This window comes from Chiroxiphia lanceolata, chromosome 11, assembly GCF_009829145.1.
Source record: "Chiroxiphia lanceolata isolate bChiLan1 chromosome 11, bChiLan1.pri, whole genome shotgun sequence".
Classification (NCBI taxonomy): domain Eukaryota; kingdom Metazoa; phylum Chordata; class Aves; order Passeriformes; family Pipridae; genus Chiroxiphia; species Chiroxiphia lanceolata.
Window position 1 is genome coordinate 15,737,882 of NC_045647.1, and position 22,955 is coordinate 15,760,836.

The following is a 22,955-nucleotide window of genomic DNA, read 5'->3' on the forward strand; positions in this document are numbered from 1 at the left end:
TTGTCTTTATTCAAATTTATATCTTGTGTTTGCAGGATACCATATGGCAGTTCAGCAGCACATATTATGTTCCTAGAGTGCATTATAAAGTATGGAATATGCAGCAAGATGAAAGAAGAAAATAGTTTCTTCTACTATAGCAAGATTATGTTAGTCCAGAAATACATCTGAGTCCTGGAAACTGAGGATCTGCAGCTTCTAAACAGAATTTAAGGAGGATTTATTTCAAGTATTTTTGCTTCTCCATTAGGTACCAGGGATTTGCCTTCCAAGCTGTCATCTTTTATTTGAGTGTTACTGTGCCCAACAAAGTTTAGCCTCCCCCACGACACTAAAATCCATACTCACTATTTTGAAGACAAATATTGAGACTTTGAAAAAAAAAAATGTTCTGTGTTCAGTGGTATTAAGAAGGGAAGAAGAGTTTGGATACTTTTGTGCCAGCTGAGGCTTCTTAAAACTGATGCCCCTTAAAAACCACAGAGAGAAATTTGGATTGGAAGAGACCTGGAGGTCCAACAGTCAACCTTAAAACAGGGCAAACATCTAATGGATTGCTTGGGGCCTGGTCCAAACAAGTTAGGAGCTTTCTTCAGGAATGGCAAGTCCACAGTGGTTAGTTGGGAATGTGGTGGTTTCACAGAGTATTTTTCCGTGCTGCTGCATAGAAAGCAGAACTTGGCTGTGCTTTTTGGACTCCAGAAGCCAGGAATGTTGCAGTCAGTGCAAGGATGACAAAGACAGAGGCAGCCGAAGTCAGATTGTATTGCAGGATTCTGTGGAGTTCCCTAAGCAAAAAAAAAGGTGAGGAGCATTACTTGAGTGCAGCTCTGCTCAGTTTAGGAGAGGAAACCTAACCCCTTAAGCTCAGACTGATTGGACAGCTAAAGTAGGTACTGCTTGGGGAAAACTGAATTTTCCTGTACTTCAGAGCTTTTCTATTCCCTGAAATCTCAGAGTTACTTATGTTCATTTAAGCTTAATTCCTAAATTAAAAATCCTAGGGATAATATAATTAAAAGAAAGCTTAGATCCTCACTAGTTTTTTCTGAAGTAATTCTGTTAACCACTTATCTATAATTCTCCATAGTAACACTTAAGGAGGGGCCTGTGGCAGCTTGAATAGTCTGATTTGCAAAAGCAATTGAGAACTTCCCAGATGAACAGGTCATTTACTGTGAGGCTTATGGTTTTAAGTGAATGCAAAGGGAATCTGTAATGAGTCCTTAGAAACTGCCTGGGATTTGAGCCAACACAAGTAGACATCTCTGCCTCTCCTGTAGGGGTTATATTTGTCATTGCTTCTGGGTAAGTCAGCCTTGCTTCTATCTCATAAGTAAGGCCTGTCCTGGGGGATACCTTGTGCCTGAGACAGACATGAGTTCTGTCTTTGTAAAAACCAACTGTTTAAATGTATTTTAATACACTAGTGGATATCAGAGAATCTTGTATGAGAGTAAGCAATGATAATCCCCTGCTTATCACATAGTTTGAGCAGGCAAGGGCTCTTTTTCATATTTTATTGCAGAAAAAAACCACAACTGTGATTAAACTTTAAATTCTTTTAAGTCCACAGCTGTTTAAAGCATTGAATCTGTCCCTTTGGATCAGATTAATTAATCCAGGAAACACAAGCAATTCCCTTTTGAGATCTTGCTAAGCACCAATCACATTTTAAGATGGAATGAAATGCTCAATATGTCCTGCAGTGTGTCTGGATTCTTCCAGTAAGTATTTTACCCTTGGTGCTCTCAGAACTACAGAATCACAGAATATGCCAAGTTGGAAGGGACCCACAAGGATCACAGAGTCCAACATCTGATCTAAATCTCTTCTTTTTTTAGTTTAAGTGCATTCCCCTTTGTCATATCCCTACCTCCCCACATAAAAAGTCCCTCTTCAAAAAGCCTCCTTTAAACATTGAAAGGCTGCAATGAGGTCTTCCTGGAGCTGCCTTTTCTCTGGGCTGAACAACACAAACCCTCTCAGCCTGTCTCCACAGGAGGGGTGCTCTGTGTTAGAACGTGCTGGAGTTAGAGCTTTGTGGGTGTACATTTCTGTTCATTTAAGTGCAATGTTAAACTGAAAAATTTGATGCACTGTCACTCCTCAGCACCAGCCTGTTGTCTCTATTGTCTAATTTTAATGTAATCTTTTGATCTAAATATAGGGATTTGAGTGAGATGTTCTTGAAAATGCACAATCATTCATCTTGAACTTTATAAAATGGCTGATTGTTTCATTTCATAAAGATTTCTCAGAACTTAACCACAGTTTTTACAGAAAATCACCAGAATGAAGTCGCTTTGTAAGCAGCTGAGGTTACACAGAACAGCCTTGGTTTCTTCCTCTCCTTTTGCAAGAGCACTACAAAGCCCTCCTTGCATTTTTCTCTTTAGTAATCCCTTTATACTCCAATCCAGCTTTCAACCCCTGTTCAACATTAAGGCAATATCTGAGTAGGTGAAGTTACAATCAGATACATGCACAGGCAAGTGAGCAGACCTTTGTCAGGAAAGTATCTCCTGAACTATCCCAGACTTCCCTAGCCTGGCTTTGCAGCTGATGTAGATATTTGCCACTCTTGGAAGTCCTGGGCAATGATTTATGTTCAGTGTCATCTGCCAAGGATCTGGCCAAAGGTTTTAAAACTTCCCTTGTATTACAATTGAAAAACTGTGCATTAACCTCATTAGGAAGGAAAGTAAATGAGATGCTGACCTGAGCTAAACTGTTTTTCTTTGCAAGAAGAAATGACAGTGACCTGCATCCTGTCTGTCCTGTGTCCATTCCCGTGCTGCTTTTACAGCACTCTCTGGTAAGCCTGGCTGTAGATGTACTGCACAGTGATATATTTCCATCAGCCCCTCTGGCTTGACTTCCTGTTCTTGTCAGCTTGGATAAGGAGGGGTTTTTTAACTGAAGTAGCTCAAAAAGCTGCTGCTTCTTACTTGGATGTCTCTGATCAAAAAGCTTACTTCTGTGGTGCTAATCTTCAGACACACCAAACCTTAAGCAGAGAAGCAGCAACACAAGGAAAAGCATGAAGCATAGAAGACTACAGGCTTCTGTTTCTTGCTGTCTACTTGATAATTAAGGGCATTTAGTAACTTGGAAAGCTAAAAATTGATGTGGAAAAGGTGGAGGATATGAAGTTCCTTAAACCCAGAAGAAGCTAAAGAAAGACTGTGGCCAGCACTCAAAAAACCCACCTGAACAAGTGCATGGAGAGGGACAGCTGGAGTTGGTAAGCTGGGCACCAAGGCTTTGTGCTTCAGTCTTTAAGGTCTCTGAGAGGGGATGATGAGAACTCCTAGAATCTTTAAAATCATTGAAAACACTGAGATAGAGGGATCCCAACTCCCACCTTTGTCCTGCTGTCCTCAGGCAGACATTTAGTGCAACCCTTGGCAATCTGTTGGCTATACCTGTAGTCCAGCACACTACAGGCCCTTTCTATCCCTATAGATAACAGTGTGTCAAGGTTAAGCAGCACTTCCATGGGAGAACACTCTACTGCTGTGAGAGGGGCTGAGTTTCAACAGCTTAACCTGTTCAAACAGTTTTACTCAGACTTCTAAGTAATAGTGAATGTCTGTGGGGAATTTAGTGTCTGACTCTCCCAGTACAGAGTGCTGCTTAATAAATGGGAAAGGTGCAAAACTAAAACCAAGAGAAGGAAATATGTAGCTGCTTTCACTGCAGGAGAACATGTAAAGGAACTGAGAGTCAAGAGAAAGAAATAGGCCAGACTTACAGCATTTATGTACTGACACTGGTACTGCTGCCCTTTGAGGTTTTGGACTAACAGGATGTGAGCAGCCACAACGATTTCTTCCTGAATCACTCAACAACACTGTGCTCAGACAGCCCTACCTGTCTGCTTGGAATGGGATCATTGCATGTGTGTGTGTGTGTGAGAGAGAAACAGACTTCTACTAGCTGTGCAGTCCTTCCAGTGGTTTTGCTTTTATCAGCAAACTTCAAAATTCCTCTTCCTTCCAACTTGCCAAGAGTTAAAAAAAAAAAAAAAAAAAAAAAGAGTACTGTGTTCTCATCTCTTCAACAGGACCCTGAGGGGTATATTGGGTAAGTGTGGTTCAGCTGGCCCTCTTACTACACACAAGCACTTCTGGCTTGGCCTGTTGAATCCTTTGCTAGTGCCTCTTCAGACTCACAGCCTTCTTACACACTGACAATTCAGAGCAAAGGGACTTAATGTTCTTTCCCAGAAGAGCGGAACAAGAGTCCCATTCTCTCCCTGGATGTAACCAAATGGTCAGCTCCCACAGAAGCTGTGTGGCAAGGTGGGCTGGGTGGTAAATCACTTGCCTTGGCTCTGTAGTTTCTGTAAAGATTGCTTAAACAAAAGATTTCAATAGCAGGAAATTGCCCAAGCTGGCCAGGGCTGCACAGACTTCACAGAGCAAAGCTGGTGACCCAGCATTTTAAAATGCAGCATGTGATACAGGCAGGGAGGCTGGAAGGGTTTGTAGTTTTATCCTTTACCTTTATCCAGGCTTTTTTGTTGTTGTTTTGTTTTGTTTTTTCTTCCCATTAAGGAGGTTGAGTAATTTTTGCCAGGAGCTTCTCAACTCTGAATGTCAATTCAGAGAAAAAATACCAGGTCTTAGGTAAGTTACTTTAGAGCCCAACCTTTCATCAATACTTAAAGCAAAAAGACAGAGAGAAAAATCCTGAGCCCTGCTGCTTGCCAACAGTCTGCTGGTGACTGAGGAGACTCAGCCCACAAAGTAAATGATTAATGTTTCGTTGAAGCAGTCAGTGTCAGGGCCAGAATTTAAAGATGATGTTTCTGAGACTTACACTGCTAAACCAGCCACCTTCTGCCATGTGGGCAGGAGACACTTGACTGATAAATCAACCTCTGTGTTTTCCAAGACAAATAAAAGCCCACATGCTAAACCTCACAGATGAACACACTGGCAGACAGTTGAGAACTCCTACTGTGTGTTTTAAAATTGGATTTGCACAATCCTATTTCAATCAAACATTGACTAGGACGTGAATGAAACCCTTTTACCCTGCTTGCACAAGGCCATTTGTGGGCTCTGCCATCAGATCTTTACAAGTCTTGCCTATAAATTTTCCCTTTGATGAAGGCTTTTTTCCCCAGGTTTTCCTGTCTCACATATTCCTTTAATTGCTAGTGACATAACAAGTCCCGTGGCTTTATTTTTAACACAATACTAGGTATTTCCTCTGTACATTTTGGATGGTTTAGAAAGAATCAGATGTTGAACTCTCTGACAGGTCTCAGGATCTTGCTTTGGGAGACTTGGGGGATTTGAAGTACTTTGTGCAGTTGCCTGTGTGCATGAGCTGGTCTCATAAAGAAAAGAGTGAGGGAACTGAGGTTTTATTTATTGACAGTTTTGAAGGGTGTTGGACAAAACAGTGGAATACAAACAATTGATCCATTGCATTTTGCCTCTAAGGCATAAAGTTTTTATTGATGTCATCCATGAGAAAATCCATTTATCTGCCTAGGAGGAATCCATCTATCAGAAAAGAGTGGGAGCAGTGTAAATGGAGCAGTAATTTGTGTTTGTTTGGCTCAGTTTTGCTCCCTGTGCTATTTCTATGCTGGTGTTTCTATCTTCAATGACACTACCAACTGAACTGCCACTGTGAGCACATTGGCATCTTTCCACTGTGCACTGAGCATTAGTAATGGCTCTTGACCACCCATTAATTTGGAGGTGGTTGGTGCTTCACCATCTTACTGATTTCCAGAATCATGAAGATCCAAAGTTGTTGCAGATTTTGGTGTTCCAGATCCAGCAGCAGCGATCAGCAAAGTTTCCATTCTCTCACAGCAGCTCATATGCAGTGGCTGAAACATGCTGTTTATGCTGCTTGATCAGGAAAGCAGCTTCTGATTACAGATGACCTTTTGATTTTTCAGTTTATGCTCTGCTGCTGTACAATGGCACTGCTCAGTGTTTGCATTTTTAGCCTGTGTATTGCTGTTGTATTGCTTGCCTTTAATTGAGGTCAGGTCAGATAAGGAATTTGGCTGCAAACCTTTTGATGTTGCTGTGAATCTGATTTATTTAATTCAGACAGGAATTTCACCAAGCCTTTCTCTCCCTTCCCTTCCTAGTTCCCTTATGGTAGGTCAGATATAGTGATGATAAGCAGCAGAGAAAAGCTTTGGAATCAATCTTTGTGTGTCCTTTTTCCCCCTATACCATTTTCAGTGTTGAGCCATTTAGAAAACTGTCTGAAGATTCATTAAAGGAGCCAATGCCTCTTCAAGTGCCTCAGGGTAAGCTAGTTCCACCTTAAAATCTTATCAGCTATGTGTGGATGCTGGCAACTTAATCCTTGTGTCACACAGCCAGCTCTTGGAAAAACCATCAACAGGCATCACCATCCTTCCAGGCTGCCTGTTTTAGCTGTGGGTGCCCAGCAGGCAGCATGGAGCAGAAAAACAGCCTCATTCCTCTGTTTCCCTGACCAGTCCAGGGCCATGATTGTAGGCAAAGAAAGCACTGCACAGCTTCCATGATGATCATCCCCTCTACAAGAGTGTCCCCACTGTCCACTTGTGACTTTGCCATCCCACCAGGACTGGCCTGAGCTATGATGCCTGTGCCTCAGTTCAGAGATCTGCAGGTACCAGGTGGTTTCCAGAGCTGTGTCACCCCCTGACCTTGGCAGTGGCATCAGCTGGGCAGCAGCAGTCCCAGGGCTGCATTACCCTGTAGCAGGACGAGGGGCTGAGTCGTCGCATGGAGCTGTGGGCTGGTACTTCTCACATGGGTTGCAGTGGATGGTTGTGTGCCTTATCTGCTTCCTGTTAGTGCAGGATATATAACAGGGCTGGCTCTTCATGATGCTGGCTCTCCCTGTAGGATGAAGGAAGAAGGAAAGCACAACTGACGGCACTAGTAAGTACAGCGGTCCTTACATGTCAGCATATGTGTCTTTGTGTGCACGCAGGGGCAAAAAAATATTAATGTTCTCATTCTTTATGTAAGCACAAGAATAACTCCCTGTCCTGATTTCATTTAGGCATCTTCATGTACTATTAATGGCTTCAAAAGAGAAGGTCCCTCATTGCTCAGTAGGATTTGCTGCTAACAGAAGCGGTCCTTAGACTGCTCAGCACAGTGGGCTCTTGGCAGTGTAGGGAGACAAAGGCCGTGTAAAATCTGTTAATAAGCAGTTACTGGTTCTTTGTAATGTTCAAAAGGAGAATATAAATTGCAGACTGTACCTCAGGTTAGCATGTATTTCTTTTAATCCTGTCTTGGGACTTTCCTATTCTGAGTGCTGTGGAAGAGCTCCTTGGATTCATCAAGCTGTCAGCAGAGTGTTTGGGAGATGATATATTTTGCCATTGCTGCCACAGCACCTGCAAAATGTGATGCTTTTCTTGCTGAGAAAGTCAAATACTTTAAATAAATATCAAAGCCTCCCCAAAGTGCTTGATTGATGGATACAATGTGCTTCATTATTGTTCTGCAGCTCAGCCCATCACTCATATTGCTTTGCTCATGCAAACTTTGGGACAGGCAGTGGTCGGGTCTGCCTTCTCTTTGAGCTGTTGTGGGCATATTAACACCAGTAGTAAAAGGAAATTAACTTACCCTTCATGAATTCATGGTATTTAAGTTTGCCCATTGGATTTGCCTTCTGTTAAGCACACAGTTAACCTCTTTTCATTCCAATTAGTTGAAAACTAAGGATTTCCTTCCTTCTGTTTTGAACTGATATGTAAGAGGAAATCCGTAGATGTTCCTGTTTTGAGTAAACCTTTTACTAAGGAGTCCTGCTTGTGCATTTAAAAAAAGAGTAGAAAGAAAGAAAAAGGTTGTGTTGACTCAGACATAACACTAGAAATAGCAGATCCATTTCTGAAGGCTTTGCAGCCAAAAAGCACAGTGCAAAAATGCTCTCTCCCTGTTTACTTTTAACCTCTGGTTTGTCTTGGATCTGATTCTTAGTAGGCGGTGTTATCTTACAGAAATTACAGCTGCTATCACCACCCCTTTTGTGTAAGGGGTCCTGCCTGTAAAAGCATGAAAATGCATCCTCCTGGATTGCTGTTTTTCTTCTTAGCAGCATGCCTCACTCCCACAGCAGACTGCCAGAGTCAGAAGGTAAGTCTGTGAGTCTTTGTTTAAATGTTCACTGAACGGTTCTTCGTATTTGGACGGTTGCGTGTTGGGAAATAATCCCCCCCAAAACTCCTTCTTTCATTTACATTTACTTAGGTGCAGAATAACATCCATAAAAACTTTAGGGCTGTAAGGTATCTTCTTTGCTATGTGTGTAGTCCAAACTGATGAACTAAAAGTAAAGTTGAAGGGAGCTGCTTGAGTTTTAGATCGGGTTAAATTTGCTTCTGCATTTGGCATTGAACTCAAAAGAAGCAATATCAAAGGAATACACTCAGCATCTTTGCCTTCCTCTAGTTCAGTACGTGGAATGGGAACTTAGTATCCATCAGGAGAGGTCCCTAAGTTTCCCAGGAGAAGTTAATTTAAAGAAAACTTTTACAATCATGTCAGCAATTTATTGCTTTGCAACAGGGTAAATACCTTTGTTTCAAGTATATTTCCCAACAGCTCCCCAGTAAGGATTGTGGAATACTTTCCATTCTGGATGTTATTTCAGTTTTGTTGATTTTATTTCTATCCCTTCATCTCTGTTCTTGCATTTAGCAGCAGCATCCAGAGGAATGTGTGATGCCTTTGTGGGTCTGTTCTGCTCTGGGGTGAGGCAGCCCAGTTCCTGGAGGCTGGAATTCACACTAATTCACCCTATATTGTCTTCTGCCATCTCCCTTCTTGTGTCCTGCTGTTGGAGGGGTGAACTGCCCTACAAAGTCAGAAGCTGTGGGTGGCATTTGGAAATTTTATTCCCTGGAGACCCAAGCTGTGTAAGGCTTGTCTTGTCTTGAATGACAAAACGGGGCCTTGTGGGGAGTGGACAGACCTGTGAGTCTTAAAGACTTAATTTAGAGAAAGCCAGAGCACTGGAAAGATGCTTCAGTGTCAGAACTTTGGTTGGAAACTTTTGTATAGAACCTTTCATGAAAGGGTGACTACTGGGAAGACTTGTAGGATCATTAAGGTGACTTGAGCACAAACATGAAGTGTCTCTGCTGGTGGATCTTGTTTGCCTGGAGGTGTGGGTTCCAGTACAGTTGTGTTCAGAGCCGTGAGCTCACATCTTCAGCTGGTCTAAGTGGAAATTTAGGTCTCTCTACTTTGAGACACTGTGTTGATTTCTGTAATCACTGAGGTGTCTGGCTTGGCATGAAACAGTTACATTATCAGGCAGTGAGTACCCACTTACAGAGAAGTGAAATGTTTTGAGTCACCTCTGGAGAATTTTATTTAATCCGGGAAAAAGAACTCCCTTTTAGATTTTTTCCCCAAAAGGTTCCCTATTTTTGGTGAAAGAGAAGAAACATTTTAAAGGCTAAAATGGAAGGTAAGGAAGAGTAAGGGTCTAATGAAGCCTTCTCTGATAGTTTAGGATAGCAACAGAAGTGCTGTGATTTCACAAGAGGCCTCCACAGGCCTGCAGGGGCTATCAAGAGAGAAAAGAGGGATTCTGTGCTGCCTGTTTTTCAGTGATGTTACCTCAGGGCTCTGATTTGATCGTTCAAACATGACAGTGAACCTGCAGCCTAATTTGGATTTTTATACCTCTTGCTGTGGGCTGGGGGAGATGCAGCAGATATGAGAACCATGAAAGTTTGTCTGCTGGGAGGAGGCCCATCCCAGGCTGTGCTGGAGGAGGAGTGGAGGCAGGTGGGAGATGAGGGAAGTGGCCTCAGCATCCCTGAGCTTCCAGTGCTCTGCAGTGAGAAACACCCAGGGCAACAGTAGAACTTGTGTTATGTGATCTCTGTACTTGATTGCTCATCGTGCTGAAAAGTGTCTTCCTTGAACAAATGTGAAGAGTTTGTGTGTCCAGGAGCTGCTGGTCTGTTCAGCTAAAATGTTATTGAGAACTTCTTGGGGAGGTACACGACTATAATGACTCAAGCATATGTCTGCAGCTCTGTTTTGTAAAGGACAAGTGCACTGGAAACTTGGTGATTCATTAGATAATGACTATTTCCAGAACTGGCTCCCAGGATTGTTGGAGCTGAACACTGACGTCCAAATGTGTTTTTCTTTCTTCCTTGAGGTTTTTGCCATGCAGAAGGATTTGTGTTATGGTTTGGGAGGAAAAGACAAAGGGTGAAAAAGAGGGGAATTACAAAATACTTCCCAGCTTATTCGCTTGAGGTAGAATAAGAGAAACGAGCACTTGAGCAGTAAGGGACATCTGTTCAGAGAGGAGGGAAGGAAACACTGCAGCATCCAGAGGCTCCCATGTGTCTCATCTGAGCACGGAGGGCAGTGGCTGCTCTTGCACAAACAAGGGTTTGAGTGCAGGGAGAGAGCACAGCCCAGCCTGGAAGATAGAGCTCAGTGCAGACAGAGGCACCACCCTGACTCTTAACTTCTTTCAGCCACAGTTGGATGTCTTCTGGTTTAAAAACCTCCTTTAATTTTGGAGATGTTTGAGAGCATCAGTCTTCCTTTTCTGTTCCTTTGTGCCCAAAGTGTGATACAGCCCAGGCTCATCACCTGATCAGAACAGTGACTGTCACCAGGCAGCCCTGCTGCATCACAGGGACAGACATTCCCTCTTGCTGCTTCCTTCCCAGCCTCTTCACACTTGGAAACAGCTGTCGCAGATTAGCCCAAGGGAGAAGTGCATCATTGTTTTCCATGAGGCTGTGCCCTAGGAGCCACCTCTGACTCAAACTTCTGCCTATCTTTCATCCTCTCCAAAATTTGAGTATCCAGACTGTTGCATTTATGTCCCTTGATTCCCTCTTCTGCTTTCCTAAGCAGCAAAACTCTCCAGAAAATGACTGCTTCATCAGTTCTGTCACTCAAATAAGAAGGGAAATATTTTTTTTTTAATTCTTTTCCACTCAGCTGTTCTCTTCCTCTTTCCTCCTGCATGTTGCTGCTGACACAAGCATATTTCCTTATAAAAAGGGGAAGGTCTTACTGGAAAGCTGCCTAAAACTTATGAAGTGTCCCAGTAGGGTAGGGGGGATTCCACAATAACTGTCTTGTCTTAGAGGCCTGCAAGTAATTAAACATGCCAACAGGGAGGAGTGGCAGCCACTCACCTCTCCCACTGTTCTTCTCCACTTAGAAGTGGAGCCACACTGATGGAGGAAAGAGAAAGAAAATGGAATAATGTGTGAATAATGGTGTCTTCCTCCACCACTGTGACAGAGAACACAGGCCCAAATGTGTCTGATGCCTGAAAGTACAGATGAGATAGAAGGTTGGAGAATTTTAACTCAGTGCTTTGTGCTCCACTATTTATGTGGTCTTTTTTGTGCAGACAGGGGGGCTCAGACCCCAGGGGAAGGTTTGTGGGGTAATTCTAACTCACGGTAAGGCATCCACAGCTGTGCTTCTTCCTGAGGCATCTTCCCATCCCTCTTTCCAAGGCATTGTCTCAGGGAAGGTTAAAGCTGGCACTTGATGAGACTAGGAAGATGGGAGATGTACTGTTCTATGGGATTGGTGGGCCTGGCTTCAACCTGCTCCTTTCAAAGCCCAGCTTTAATCTGGAGTCCTAATTTATCCTTCAATCAGCTGGTTGCATGGACTTGTTCCCTACCCCATCAATGGCACAGCTGATCCTTGGAGACAGAGTACTCCAGAGGTTGCACCTCATTTTTTCATCCATATCGTTTGTGTTTTCTGTGTTGCTCCATGAAAAATGGGAAGTCTCCTCTGACTGCTCTGTGTGCCAGTGGGATGGAAACATAAGGAACAGCAAAGCTGTTTTCTGCTGGATAACATTAGTAAAGCTGGTGCTCACAGGACAGGGATGGGTGGATCTGGTGGATCTCAGATTGGTTTTCAGCTGTTTGTAATGCAGGGGAGTCCTTGACGTAACAAGTTCCTGGAGGATTCTGCTTTCAGGAGAAGTGGAGGCTACTGTATGGTAGAAAAGCCCCAGAAACACAACTAGAAGTTAATATCCATTGGGAAGGGCCACCCAGACACAGAAATAATTTTCTTCATTGGGCAGCATTCTTGCATGGATGGCTGCAGAAGGTGGATTCATAAACATGGGAAAAAGCTCAGCAACTCCAGTCAGAGGGAACATGGATATGAGTCAGGAGACATTCAAGGGAAATGTCTCTGTGGACTTGGAACTTGAGGGTTATCTCTCAGGAGGTTTTCCTGACAGGGTCTGCTGGCTATCATCTGAGAGGGCCTTCCTGAGCTGTTGATAACTGATGGGAAGCCCTGGGCTTCCTCCCTTGCCTTGAAGCAAATGTGTGCATTCGGGCTTAAGTTCAGAGGAAGCAAAGCTGAGATTGCTGATGGGAATCCAAAACAAGGAGTTCTGGGCACAGTTCTGCTGCATTACCAGCATTGTTCAGGATTGGCTTAAAAAAATCCCAGATCAAGGCCTCCTCCCAAAATTTGATCTAATGTTTTTATTCTAAAAAAATACAGTGCCCGTAGAGGCGGAGCTGAGGTTGTGTGGGCTTTGTCCAACCAATGACCTTTGGGGGCATACACAGCTCATACCTCCCAAGCTTATGCCTCCCAGCTTTTCTCTGTCATCATTGGTGGCAAATATTGTCTTTTTTAAAAATTAGCAATAAGGTTTCCATGCAGTTGCTTGATTCCATGCAGGAGTTTAGAAATTCGAGGGAATGCTTTTAGAGTAAAATCACGAGTTTTAGTGACAGGTTGGCATATGATGATGATCATTCACTGTGAGGCTGTACTTTTGTCATCTGCTCTGGTTGTGTTTCATTTGGAGAAGCAAGGTTGAACAGGGGTACAGAAAAACCCTGTGAGGAAACCAGAACCCCTAAAGTTATTCTGGTTGGGTGGAAGGGCTTGTGCTGATAAATCACCTGCCATGTGATTTATCCAAGTCTCCTACCTGATATTCCTGCCAATGTTTATGGAGTCCTTCTGGCCCAGGGTCAAAGCACCAAGGTGTTCAGAGAGGTGCAGAGCACCTTTCCTTATCATCCACAGCCCTGCACCTTCTTGAAGACAGTTGCCAAGAGAAATATTTATGTGAGCAACTCCTGGCTCTGGGAAATAGACTGAACCAACTTATTCTGTTCTTCAGACCTGTGGAACAGCAATGAAACCACCAGTGAACTGGATCAAATCAATAGCATGGAAAAGAGAAATGCTGCATTGCCTTTTAATTCAGTGGCTTCTGGCAAGGGTTATTAATTCAGGGCTTGTCCTCACATACCACTGCCATGTGTTTGTAAAAGATGGGCTGGAATTAGCAGTGCAGAGTTATGATTCTTTTAGAAATGGTTAGAATTTTTACTGTGGGGCGTAGGGAGAAGATAAGATAGCTGGGATGTGCCCTGCTGCCTTCTAGCTGAGATCCAAGCGGATCCAAGCACGCAGCAGTGTGATGGTTTAGCCCCAGGGAGTGTGTGGTACCTCCCAGCAGCTGCACTGGCCACTGCCCTCCCCAGTGGTATCTCAAGAATTGTGTGAATTGATAAAGATATTACAAGTTGGCAAGGTAAGTGGCTGGGATAACAGTTTCATTTTGGGCTTGTTTCCATCCTGGTTTCTCTTTTTCAGTTAAAATCCATGCGATGCAATGTCAAGACAATGTTTACCTTGAACACAGCGTGTACTGCTTGTGCTGCAGCACCTAAAATGTTGTGTCCAAGAGGCTGGTTAAAGACCACCCAAGGAATAGGGGTGAGAGACTGCAGGTAAGGCTTATTTCCTCACTTATTTCCTCACTGTGTCAAGCTTTTGGTGCAACTCTGCTATGCAAGGAGTGGTGTGTGCCTTCAGGAGAACACACACATGGTTTTGAGCTGTAAAGGTCCAAGAAGTTTTGTTTTCAGATGCAGGAAAATGGGTTTATGGCCCCTATTATTGTTGCTTTTGTCTCCTTGCTTTTTGCTGAGCATAAGGTTCTATATACACAGAACAAATTGCCTCTAACTTGCCCCAAACAACCTGAGCTTGCTAATCCTGCTGTGGCAACTTAACAGAGGTCTGTCTATTAGCCTATTTCAGACCCAGAATTCCTTGGTGGCTTATTAGGAAAATAATATAATGATAGTTCCCCTTGTATATCCTCCCAGCTTCCAGCAATAATCCTCTGAACTTTTTACCTTCCTAGTTCACTTTATGACAATTGCTTGTTCATGTGTTCCTTGCTCTTATTCTGTTGAGCTTGGCTGTGATAGGAAAAGGATGAAAGAAAACTGAATTTACTAGGAAGCTTTTGAAAAATGAAACTCTATAGATTATTGTTTGTGTATCTATTCAGTAGTCAATGTTAACTGTTAATATATAGCTCCATTGTCTTCTCTTTCTGTGATTCTCTATTCTGTCAAAATACTTTAAAAATAGTGGTGGCAGTTTTGCAGCTTGTAGCAGTTTTTGCACACACACAAGAGTCAGACTGAAGCCAAAGCAGCAATGCTATTGAGACAATTTCCAAGTTCCTTTTGGGAAGGATGTTGTGCCAAAAATAAAATGGAGTGTAAGAATAATGTGAGTGTATGCAGCTTTTCTGAGTGTTATCTGCTCTTGTGGTGGTTGTTGGACAGACCCAAGAATAGTTCTGTGCTGTGTACGTGCAGAACAAGAGGCACTGCCACCAAGGACTCACCCTGTGTGGAGAGGGGAGGGATGAAGGGTTGAAAGGAAGATGCTTCTTTGAGGGATTTAAGAGATTTGCCCAAGATTGAATAGTGAATCTGTGAATAACACAGCTATTAAATCCAAATTTATGGCATCTCAATCTGGGATTTTTAGTAAAAAGCAAAAAGAGACAAGTGCTGCAAGAAGATTTTGTTCTTTCAAGATTATTTTAGATGTGAAGTTGAATGTTGAGTCACTCTGGAGATCCTAACTTTGCATGTCTAACCGTCCAGCATCCAAGGTTTCTATCCTGATGCAAGGTCCTGTCTCATGCCCTGTCCCTGACAGATTTCTTGTAACCAATTTTTGAGGCTCAGATCAATGGGCATCCTTAGAGAAGACACAACCAGAGTGCAACCTCTTGTGTTCCTGCATGGCAGAGGGGATGAGGGCCCTTCCTTCCCCTCAGAGCTCAGGGCACCACAGTGGGACTACTTAGAAACCCTCCAACAGGCCAGTTCTAAGTTTGTGTTGTAATCATGAATCTTGGATTGTTCTTTTTAAGATACTCTGTCAAGTTAGGAGAAAATACCCTTTCCCTGCCAGGGTGTCATCACATATGTAAGAAGGACATTGAGGAGAAAAAGTGCTGTCCGGGATTCTGGGGTACAGAGTGCTATGGTAAGTTTTTAATTTTTTACAACCATCTCTAACTGTTGAATAAGTCAAACCAGCTTTAATAGGAGGCATTAAATATACACTGAGGTGATTAATTTTCATTATTCCTTAAACACTCACAAGGTCTTCATTATCTATCTAGGAAGTTCAGCACAGAATCTCTTTGTTCCAGATGAGTTGAATCCTCTTGCATTTAACACATAACATAACCTCCTGCGGTGGAACTTCCTTTTGTCTCTTCTTTAAAAATAAACTTTTGGAAAGGGATGTTTTTGTTCCTCTTTAACAAAGTTTCCAAAGGAAGAGGAAGATCTTTCTGATGTCCCTCTAGTCTGCAGCGCGTGTGCCACGTGTGCTGCTGTGCAGTCTGGGGTTAGTCAGCCATTCAGCCACAGAAAATAACCATCTCAAAGCTCCCACTCAGGTTTATGCCAAGTAATGAGAATTTGTTTAGTCTTGTCTCAAAAATCCAAAAGCAAGGACTACTAAGCTGAACATTTTTTCATATGGTTGACTGCTGGGATAGGGAGAGACACTCTCCAGTTATGCAGAAAATGGGAGATTTTTTTGAGTGCTTGAGCCTGTCCTCACAAAAAAGTGCTTTGAATAAGCAACTGGCTTTGTCAGAGAAATCACATGCCTAAAATGATCAGAAATAGTCCCCAGAATTTGGAGGTACCCCACTCCAAAGATCTGTGGACCATGTTTTTCTGGGCACACTTACAGCTCTTCCTGAAGTCAGGGAAAGCTGGAAATGCTCAGTATCTTTGCAAAGCAGGCTCCTGTCTGTCCTGAGCTTCAGAATTCTCCTCAGGTGTTTGAAATTGCCTCTCACTGATGCAAGCAGTGGCTCAACCTTAAGAAATGCTTTAGTGCCTTTGTCGAAATTTAGTTATTTATGGCCTGTTGGGACTTTTCCTTAGATTTTTAATAAAAGGCTTTTCTTAGCAGCCCAACTGCTCCTTGGTGCCATTCCAGGCCACATTCAGCAGCTCTGGGGCAGTGTTAGGTGTGCTGGATAATTTGCTGGTGAAGAGGCCGTTGCCTTTGTACAACTGGAATACCTGGGGGAGGAGAAGACGGAAAAAGGTGGTGATGGTTCAATCTAATCTTGCCTGGCCTGTCCCTTACCTGTCAGAGTGTCCAGGTGGCTCTGAAAATCCCTGCAGTGGCCATGGGACGTGCTTGGACGGGATGCAGCAAAACGGGACCTGCATCTGCAAGGTCAGTGCCTGATTTATTCTGAGGGTGATGTGCTTTTGTCAGAGGGGGTTGTACAGTGTCTGTGTACAGGTTCTGGATGAGGGCTGCCCTTCTACCTGGAAGGTCTTTAGCAGCTTCTTCCATTCCAGCATCAGTGTCTGTGGTTTTCCTGGAGGATTGGTGTGGTCTGCAATAGCACTCTTGGTAAGGATATGGAGTTGGGAAGAATAGAAGGAAAGGAAAAAAGAATTGCATGAATGTAACTCCCTGATCAGTTCAAATAATCAGGATCTGTCTATGGCTGCAAGAAGCCATGAGACACTTGGCTCTTAATGAGGTGCACCTTTTCCAGATTTGGGTGATTTACTTCCCACATGAATCAATCCTGCACCTTTTCAGGAAAAGCAGGAGGGACCAGAAAGAGAATTTAGGACAGATTTTTTTTTTCTCTTTCCAGACTTAATACAATAAAAGCACAAACAATCCTTGCACATTTGAATTGTCTAGAGCAGTGTTTCTAAAATTTCTAGTTTCATGGATCAATGTCAGACTTGAAATTTTCTCTTATGAACTGTATGTTTTTAAAGCATCCTTAATTAATAGCTCAAATCCTACCTCTTGGACTCTTCTTTGAGAAAAGTTGGGTTTGGATTTAACTCAAAGACACCTTATATCAATTAAAATATATGCTGAAGGACCTCAAGCCCTGTAAAATCAATGTAAAAAGTCCCACTGGCATCAGTGAATTCCGGATTCATTTTTCAGAGAGATATCAGAAGCCAGCTGGTACATTCCTGTCTGTCTCTAATCAGGACATCATTTCCTCAGTGCCCACCAGAATTTTGCTGGCATTTTCCATGCCCTCTGTGTGTCAGTTTACACTGTGGTCTCCTTTGCCATGGGGTTGGTTAGTGCTACTGGGGCACTGAACAGGTCAGTTTTCTTCACTGTGCTGCTTCAGGCTGTCACTGAAAATCAAAAATGGGGAGGGATTTTGAACTATACCAATGTGTGGAACAACAGAGTGATGCAGAAAAATAATACCTGGCACGTTTTGGGGCCCTTCTAGGAGCAATACAGTGGGTTTGCCTGCCAGAACTGTCGAGATGAAAATCGTTTTGGCCCAGACTGTCAGTCAGGTAAGAACAAGTAATTCAAGTGAAACCTCCACAAAAATAACTGAAAGCAAGGAAGGAGAAGGGAGAGGTTGGGTGAGGAAGGGTGCTGGAGAGGAGGAGAGTGGCAGAGAGCTGGCAGTGTTCAATAGCAGGTGTCTGGGCATTTTGTCTTTGTGCCCTTCTCTGCTGTCCCATTAGACAAATGATTCTCAGTCTTTCAATCAAATCAGTCCATTTTTTCTATTGCAAATCTCTCTCTCTCCCCTCTTATCAGGACTATCCCAGTTTCCTCTCTCTTTTTAGCCAGTTGTTACCTGCATTCCTGAAACAACCCACACTCACTGCTCAACTGGTTTTCAGACTCCTATAACTGCCCCACTTGTCTCTCAGCTTCTTCCTCGTTGCCCTCCATAAAAAATCATTACACACAGTAATTCACTTTTCATGTCTGATGTTTGGGGAAGTGATTTATGACTAGTGCAGCCTGGCTGTTAAAGGAGCCCTTTTTGTCCAGCTCCTGGTTCCTTGTGTCCACACGGGTGAGATAGGAGCGATCTTGTTGGTTGTGCTCATGTGTTGTGCACATGTGCCTGAAAAACTGGTCTAGATCTTGTATTCAGAGCTGCTCTTGCAGGGCAGTACCTTGTCTTCTTGAGCCCAGGACAGGCAGTTTACCCTCTCAAAGCTCTGACTGCCATGGTCAACTTTTATAAGGAGCTACTTTTGCTGTGGCTTATTGGGTGGGAAATCAGGATGCCAAGTCCCAGGGCAGCTGGCCTGGAGCCCTGTATGTGCCTGGAGCCCTGTATGTGCCTGGAGCCCTGTGTGTGCCTGGAGCCCTGTGTGTGCCTGGAGCCCTGTGTGTGCCTGGAGCCCTGTATGTGCCTGGAGCCCTGTGTGTGCCTGGAGCCCTGTGTGTGCCTGGAGCCCTGTGTGTGCCTGGAGCCCTGTGCCCTGCCTGGCAGCTGAAGGTCAGGTCTGTCTGAACTTCCCTTGCAGTGTGTGACTGTGTGCACGGGGAGTGCAACAGCGGCGTCGCTGGGAATGGGAGCTGCACGTGCTATGGAGGCTACACAGGCCCCAGGTGTGACCAAGGTAAATACATTGGGAGCTGCAGAGGGGCTCTTAAAGTAACCTGAGCTGTGGGCTTGGGTGCATGTGTCCCTGAAGGTGCAGGGGGGCAATGAATAGGTTGGAAATGTAGAGGGAAGATGATCTGAGCTTTGGAGATCTATCCAGTCAGAGGGAAAAGCTGGGGTCTGCTCCCTACTTTGTGACAGTGGCTCAGAGGTACCACCCCTTTATGCCTCTGTTCTGTCTCTGGAAACCAGTTAGAACCTTTCTTGTCCCTAAGCTTTGCGGGATCTGGCTACTTAGGCTGCCAGGGATTTAGAGCTGCCTGCACTGCTTATATCCTCTGGCTTTTGTGCCAGCTTGGGGACCTCTGGAAACCACATTTGCCTTCATATTGAGGTGATTCTGTAAGATAAGTTACATCTTCTCTCAGGGTCCTACATGCTCAAAGGGAAACTCTCTTTGCTGTGTGATTGCAGAGCTGTCCCTGTGCAAAGGCGTGACATGTGAGCCCAACAGCGAGTGTGTGGTGAGGGATGGGACTGCAGAGTGTGCCTGCAAGCTGGGCTACAGGAAGCTTGGGAGCACTTGCCAAGGTGAGAAACTTCTCAGTGACCCTAAATGGTCCCGTTTGGAAAAAATCTTATTGCATTGGTATCTGCAGATGAGTTTGATCATGGTGAACACAATGCCTACATCACTGAAGAGGCTTAAGAACCAGCTTTTTAGGAATCCCTTTAAGATTAAGGGCTAAGTTTTTGTCTCTCCCCTCACTTGGTCATGAAAGCAAGAACTGAATTAGAGTTGCAGGTTCCCTCTAGCACTCACTTATAAGTATGCACTAAATAACTGTGACAGCAGGGTATTGGTGAGTCTGAATCAGTTTAAATAATAAGGTGTGTGATTGACAGAGTTCTTCACTGACTTCAAATTTAAGTTTGTGAATTGGTTTTCTTAAAAGAGAGTCGATAAGATGCATTTGATGAAATAGCTATGGACAGCTCTGTTTTCACTGGCTTTTTGCAGATTTTGGTGATCAAACTGCATTTTCATATATCCTCAGATATGATGGAAAATCAGAAGTAAATCCAAGCATTCTCTGTCACTCACACTTCTGCTACTAAAGTAACTTGAAAAATGTGTCATCCAAATTACTCAGATTTAAAAAACTCAAATATCTGCTGTCTGAAATGATTTTATTTTCCTGTGAAATTTTAGAAGTTTAATAGTACAAATTCTTCCATTCTTTCCAGGCCTTTTGCAGAATTTCTGTTTTGGAAACAGAAATTTGGTTATACTCACCTCTCCTCCCTTTAATTGCAGCTCAGGATCCTTGTTCTCCTTCTCCATGCTCCCCCTTCGCTGTATGTAAAGCTCTTGGATCACGAACATATCAATGTACCTGCAAAGAAGGATATCAAGGAGATGGGAACATTTGCCAGCCCATAAACCCTTGTGTTGACAACAATGGAGGCTGCCCAGAAAACTCTACAATTTGTGTTTACAGACGTCCAGGAGAGGTAAGAACAACAACAAAGGTCTGAAAAATGGCCGGATGAGAAGCTCTTCAAATGAACTGATGATTGGGTTGATCAGATCTGCTCTCCTCACCTTACACTTTGCAAAGGGAAACCAGGCAGCTCTTTTCTAGGGTAACTCAGTGGGTACAAGGTGATGAATGCAGCTCTGTGATCACTGTGTTGCCTTCCCTTAGGCAACTTGTGCTTGCAAGCCTGGGATGAGTAAGAGAACTCCTTCGTCCGAGTGTTCTGCATTTCCCAATGATTGCCGGCAGTATTTTTGCGACGTGACTTCCAAATGTGAGATTAATTCTCAGGGGAATCCTAGGTAAGCCAGTTTAAAGACTGCAGATAAAGAAGCTTAATCTTCAGCTAGAATGGAGACTGAGTTTGGATGAGCTGAATTTTGAAGAAACTGAGGGTGATCTCAGGAATATGGGCCACAGTCGCCTTTTGAGAAGAACTTGTTTGTAACAAACCCATTGAAAGAGAAGTTTTACATCTGTCATTGTAAATTTTGGCATGTGGGTCACAAGATGCTTTAAATCTGGGGTAGCAGGGCCTTCTGTGATGTGAACTGGAGATGTAGCCTCCCAGGTTAGTGGTAATAGTAGGTTATTATGAGTTAATAATCAATCATTAAAGGGGAAATATGTGACTTGTTTGCTCACGTTTGCCCACACTTGCTTCTGAGGGATAAGTCTTTGTCTCTTCTCCCACTCAGGTGTATAAGCAGGAAATAAATTAGAGTTGCAGATGGACAGGGAAGGGACAAATTGAGTGAAGGAACACCAGACCTCATTTAGTCCTTTGGAGCAAAATACCTAGAAGTTGATACTCCTTACATGGGAAATACTGCTGGATATAGGATCATTTTTGCATACCTGAGGATTTTGTGTGTTATCAAGAAAAGATGGAGCTTGACTGAGACTGAAGAGGGAAAGAGCAAGCCCATCTCCCTGACCTTTCCTTCTCCAGTGCTGCTGAAACTATTATCCACCAGCTCCTTGTGTGCTCCAGGCCAGGACTGAAACACAGTGACTTCCCTTTCTGAAGATCTGCAGGCACAGAGCAGGACACCGTGTTCAGCACAGTCCCTGCCTTATATATGTGTTCCCCAGCTGCTGGCACTCAGCCCTGTGAGGCTGGAGTGATGTCAGATCCCTCCCCTGTGTCCCATGTCTTCGCATGGCTGAAACAGAAAGAGCAGAGCCGATCTTGGACAAAGCCCAAACGGGAAAAAACACAGTTATCGGCCAGGGATCTTCAGGAGTCCCTGAGTAATGACTGTGGATCCGTGTGAAGCAGGACGGAGATTTTCACATGTAGATAAGCTTTTCATGAAAAGTCATCAGCCTGCCTGGGCCCCTCATTGAGTTGAGATGAACTGTAGATACCTGGTGTGCTTGAGCTGGCACTTCTCGCTGAAGCCAAGGGGTCACATGGGAGCTGTTTGCCAGATTGCCACTTAGCTTGTGATTTTTATGGTTTTTCATGCATTACCTCAAATTTTCGGATGTTGTAATGACTGGTACTGACTGAATATCAAGTTAGAAAGGTGTTGATAAATATATTGGGGATATCTGTACCCGGAACTATACAGCAGTCCTTGTGTTGGTTTTATCAGAGAAAGCATCTTCATTCTTTTGGGATAGTCAAATTTGCTTGCTCTGCAGAAGTGTGCATCTTTTTCCCTGTCACTTAGTTTAGGCAGAAGTTACTCAGCTCTTACCTACGTCCCTGAAAGTGTTCAAGGCCAGGGAGGATGAGGCTCCAAGCAACCTGTCCAATGGAAGGTGTCCCTGCCCATGGCAGGGGGGTTGGAACAAAATGATCTTTAAGATCCCTTCCAACCCAAACCATTCCATGATCCTGTGATCTTAAAGCTGGGATTTGTCTTTCAAGCCTGAATACTGATATGTTGTTCTGCTCACATTTGTTGAATGTGTTGCAAACTGGTTTATAATGGTTTGCTGTGTTTCATTCTTGTCTCTTAGCTGTGTGTGTAAAGAAGGGGAGATTGGAGATGGGAGAAGCTGCTATAAAGATCTCTTGGGTGAAATAAATCAGCTCAATTTGCGAGGAAGGTTTGCTAGGAAATTTAACATCGCCAGGAAAATGTTTGGTAAATGTTTTTTGGTTTTGTTTGGGGTATGGAACAAATGTGGGGACGAGAGTGTGTCAGAAAGGGCTACTTTCAGCACAAAAGCTCTTTCAGCATAATAGATCTGTTTCACAATGTATGATCGTGAGCTGCAAAATTAAACACATCACATCTCTGAACTTATCTTACCAGTTCTGGATTGGGAATTTGGGAAACTGTTCAGTATTATGTATTTGACAGAATGAGAACCCTTTGGGTCATGTCAAAGCTTATTTATGTTAGATACCTTCTCCAACTTGTCCTCTGCCCGTCTTCTGTCTCCACTGCCTCGGCAGGAGCACAGAGACAGAGCTAAAAGCTCAGCTTAGCTTTTGTGAATACCCCTCCTCATATCAATGTTGCCAACACTCATTTTTTGCATATGTTTTCCATAATGATTTATGCTATGGGCAACCACATGAAGATCTCCAGGTTCCTGACTCCTGTGCAGTAGGACTTAATAACAACCTTTGTTAATTGAGTGACAACTGTGGATTCATAGCAACTTCTCAAGAAGCAGTTAATGTTAAAAAATACTAATGAGACACAA

The 22,955-nt window shown here is 43.5% G+C and overlaps 1 protein-coding gene across 3 annotated transcripts in view; it reads left to right on the forward strand.

Moving 5' to 3' along the window:
- The first annotated feature begins 64 nt into the window (after nucleotides 1-64).
- Nucleotides 65-22,955, forward strand: part of STAB1 (stabilin 1) — a 63,215-nt gene continuing 40,324 nt past the window's right edge. For 2 of the 3 annotated variants that reach the window (XM_032699453.1, XM_032699454.1), the window contains exons 1-11: nucleotides 65-804; nucleotides 7,997-8,132; nucleotides 13,647-13,783; nucleotides 15,235-15,350; nucleotides 16,486-16,571; nucleotides 17,620-17,689; nucleotides 18,668-18,763; nucleotides 19,222-19,338; nucleotides 20,066-20,262; nucleotides 20,457-20,590; nucleotides 22,260-22,387. In XM_032699453.1, coding sequence (XP_032555344.1) covers nucleotides 599-804; nucleotides 7,997-8,132; nucleotides 13,647-13,783; nucleotides 15,235-15,350; nucleotides 16,486-16,571; nucleotides 17,620-17,689; nucleotides 18,668-18,763; nucleotides 19,222-19,338; nucleotides 20,066-20,262; nucleotides 20,457-20,590; nucleotides 22,260-22,387 — 1,423 coding nt within the window. In that variant the 5' untranslated portion in view covers nucleotides 65-598. Of the gene's footprint in view, nucleotides 805-6,820; nucleotides 6,918-7,996; nucleotides 8,133-13,646; nucleotides 13,784-15,234; nucleotides 15,351-16,485; nucleotides 16,572-17,619; nucleotides 17,690-18,667; nucleotides 18,764-19,221; nucleotides 19,339-20,065; nucleotides 20,263-20,456; nucleotides 20,591-22,259; nucleotides 22,388-22,955 lie in introns of those variants that run through there. The other variant, XM_032699455.1, reaches the window with a different exon arrangement.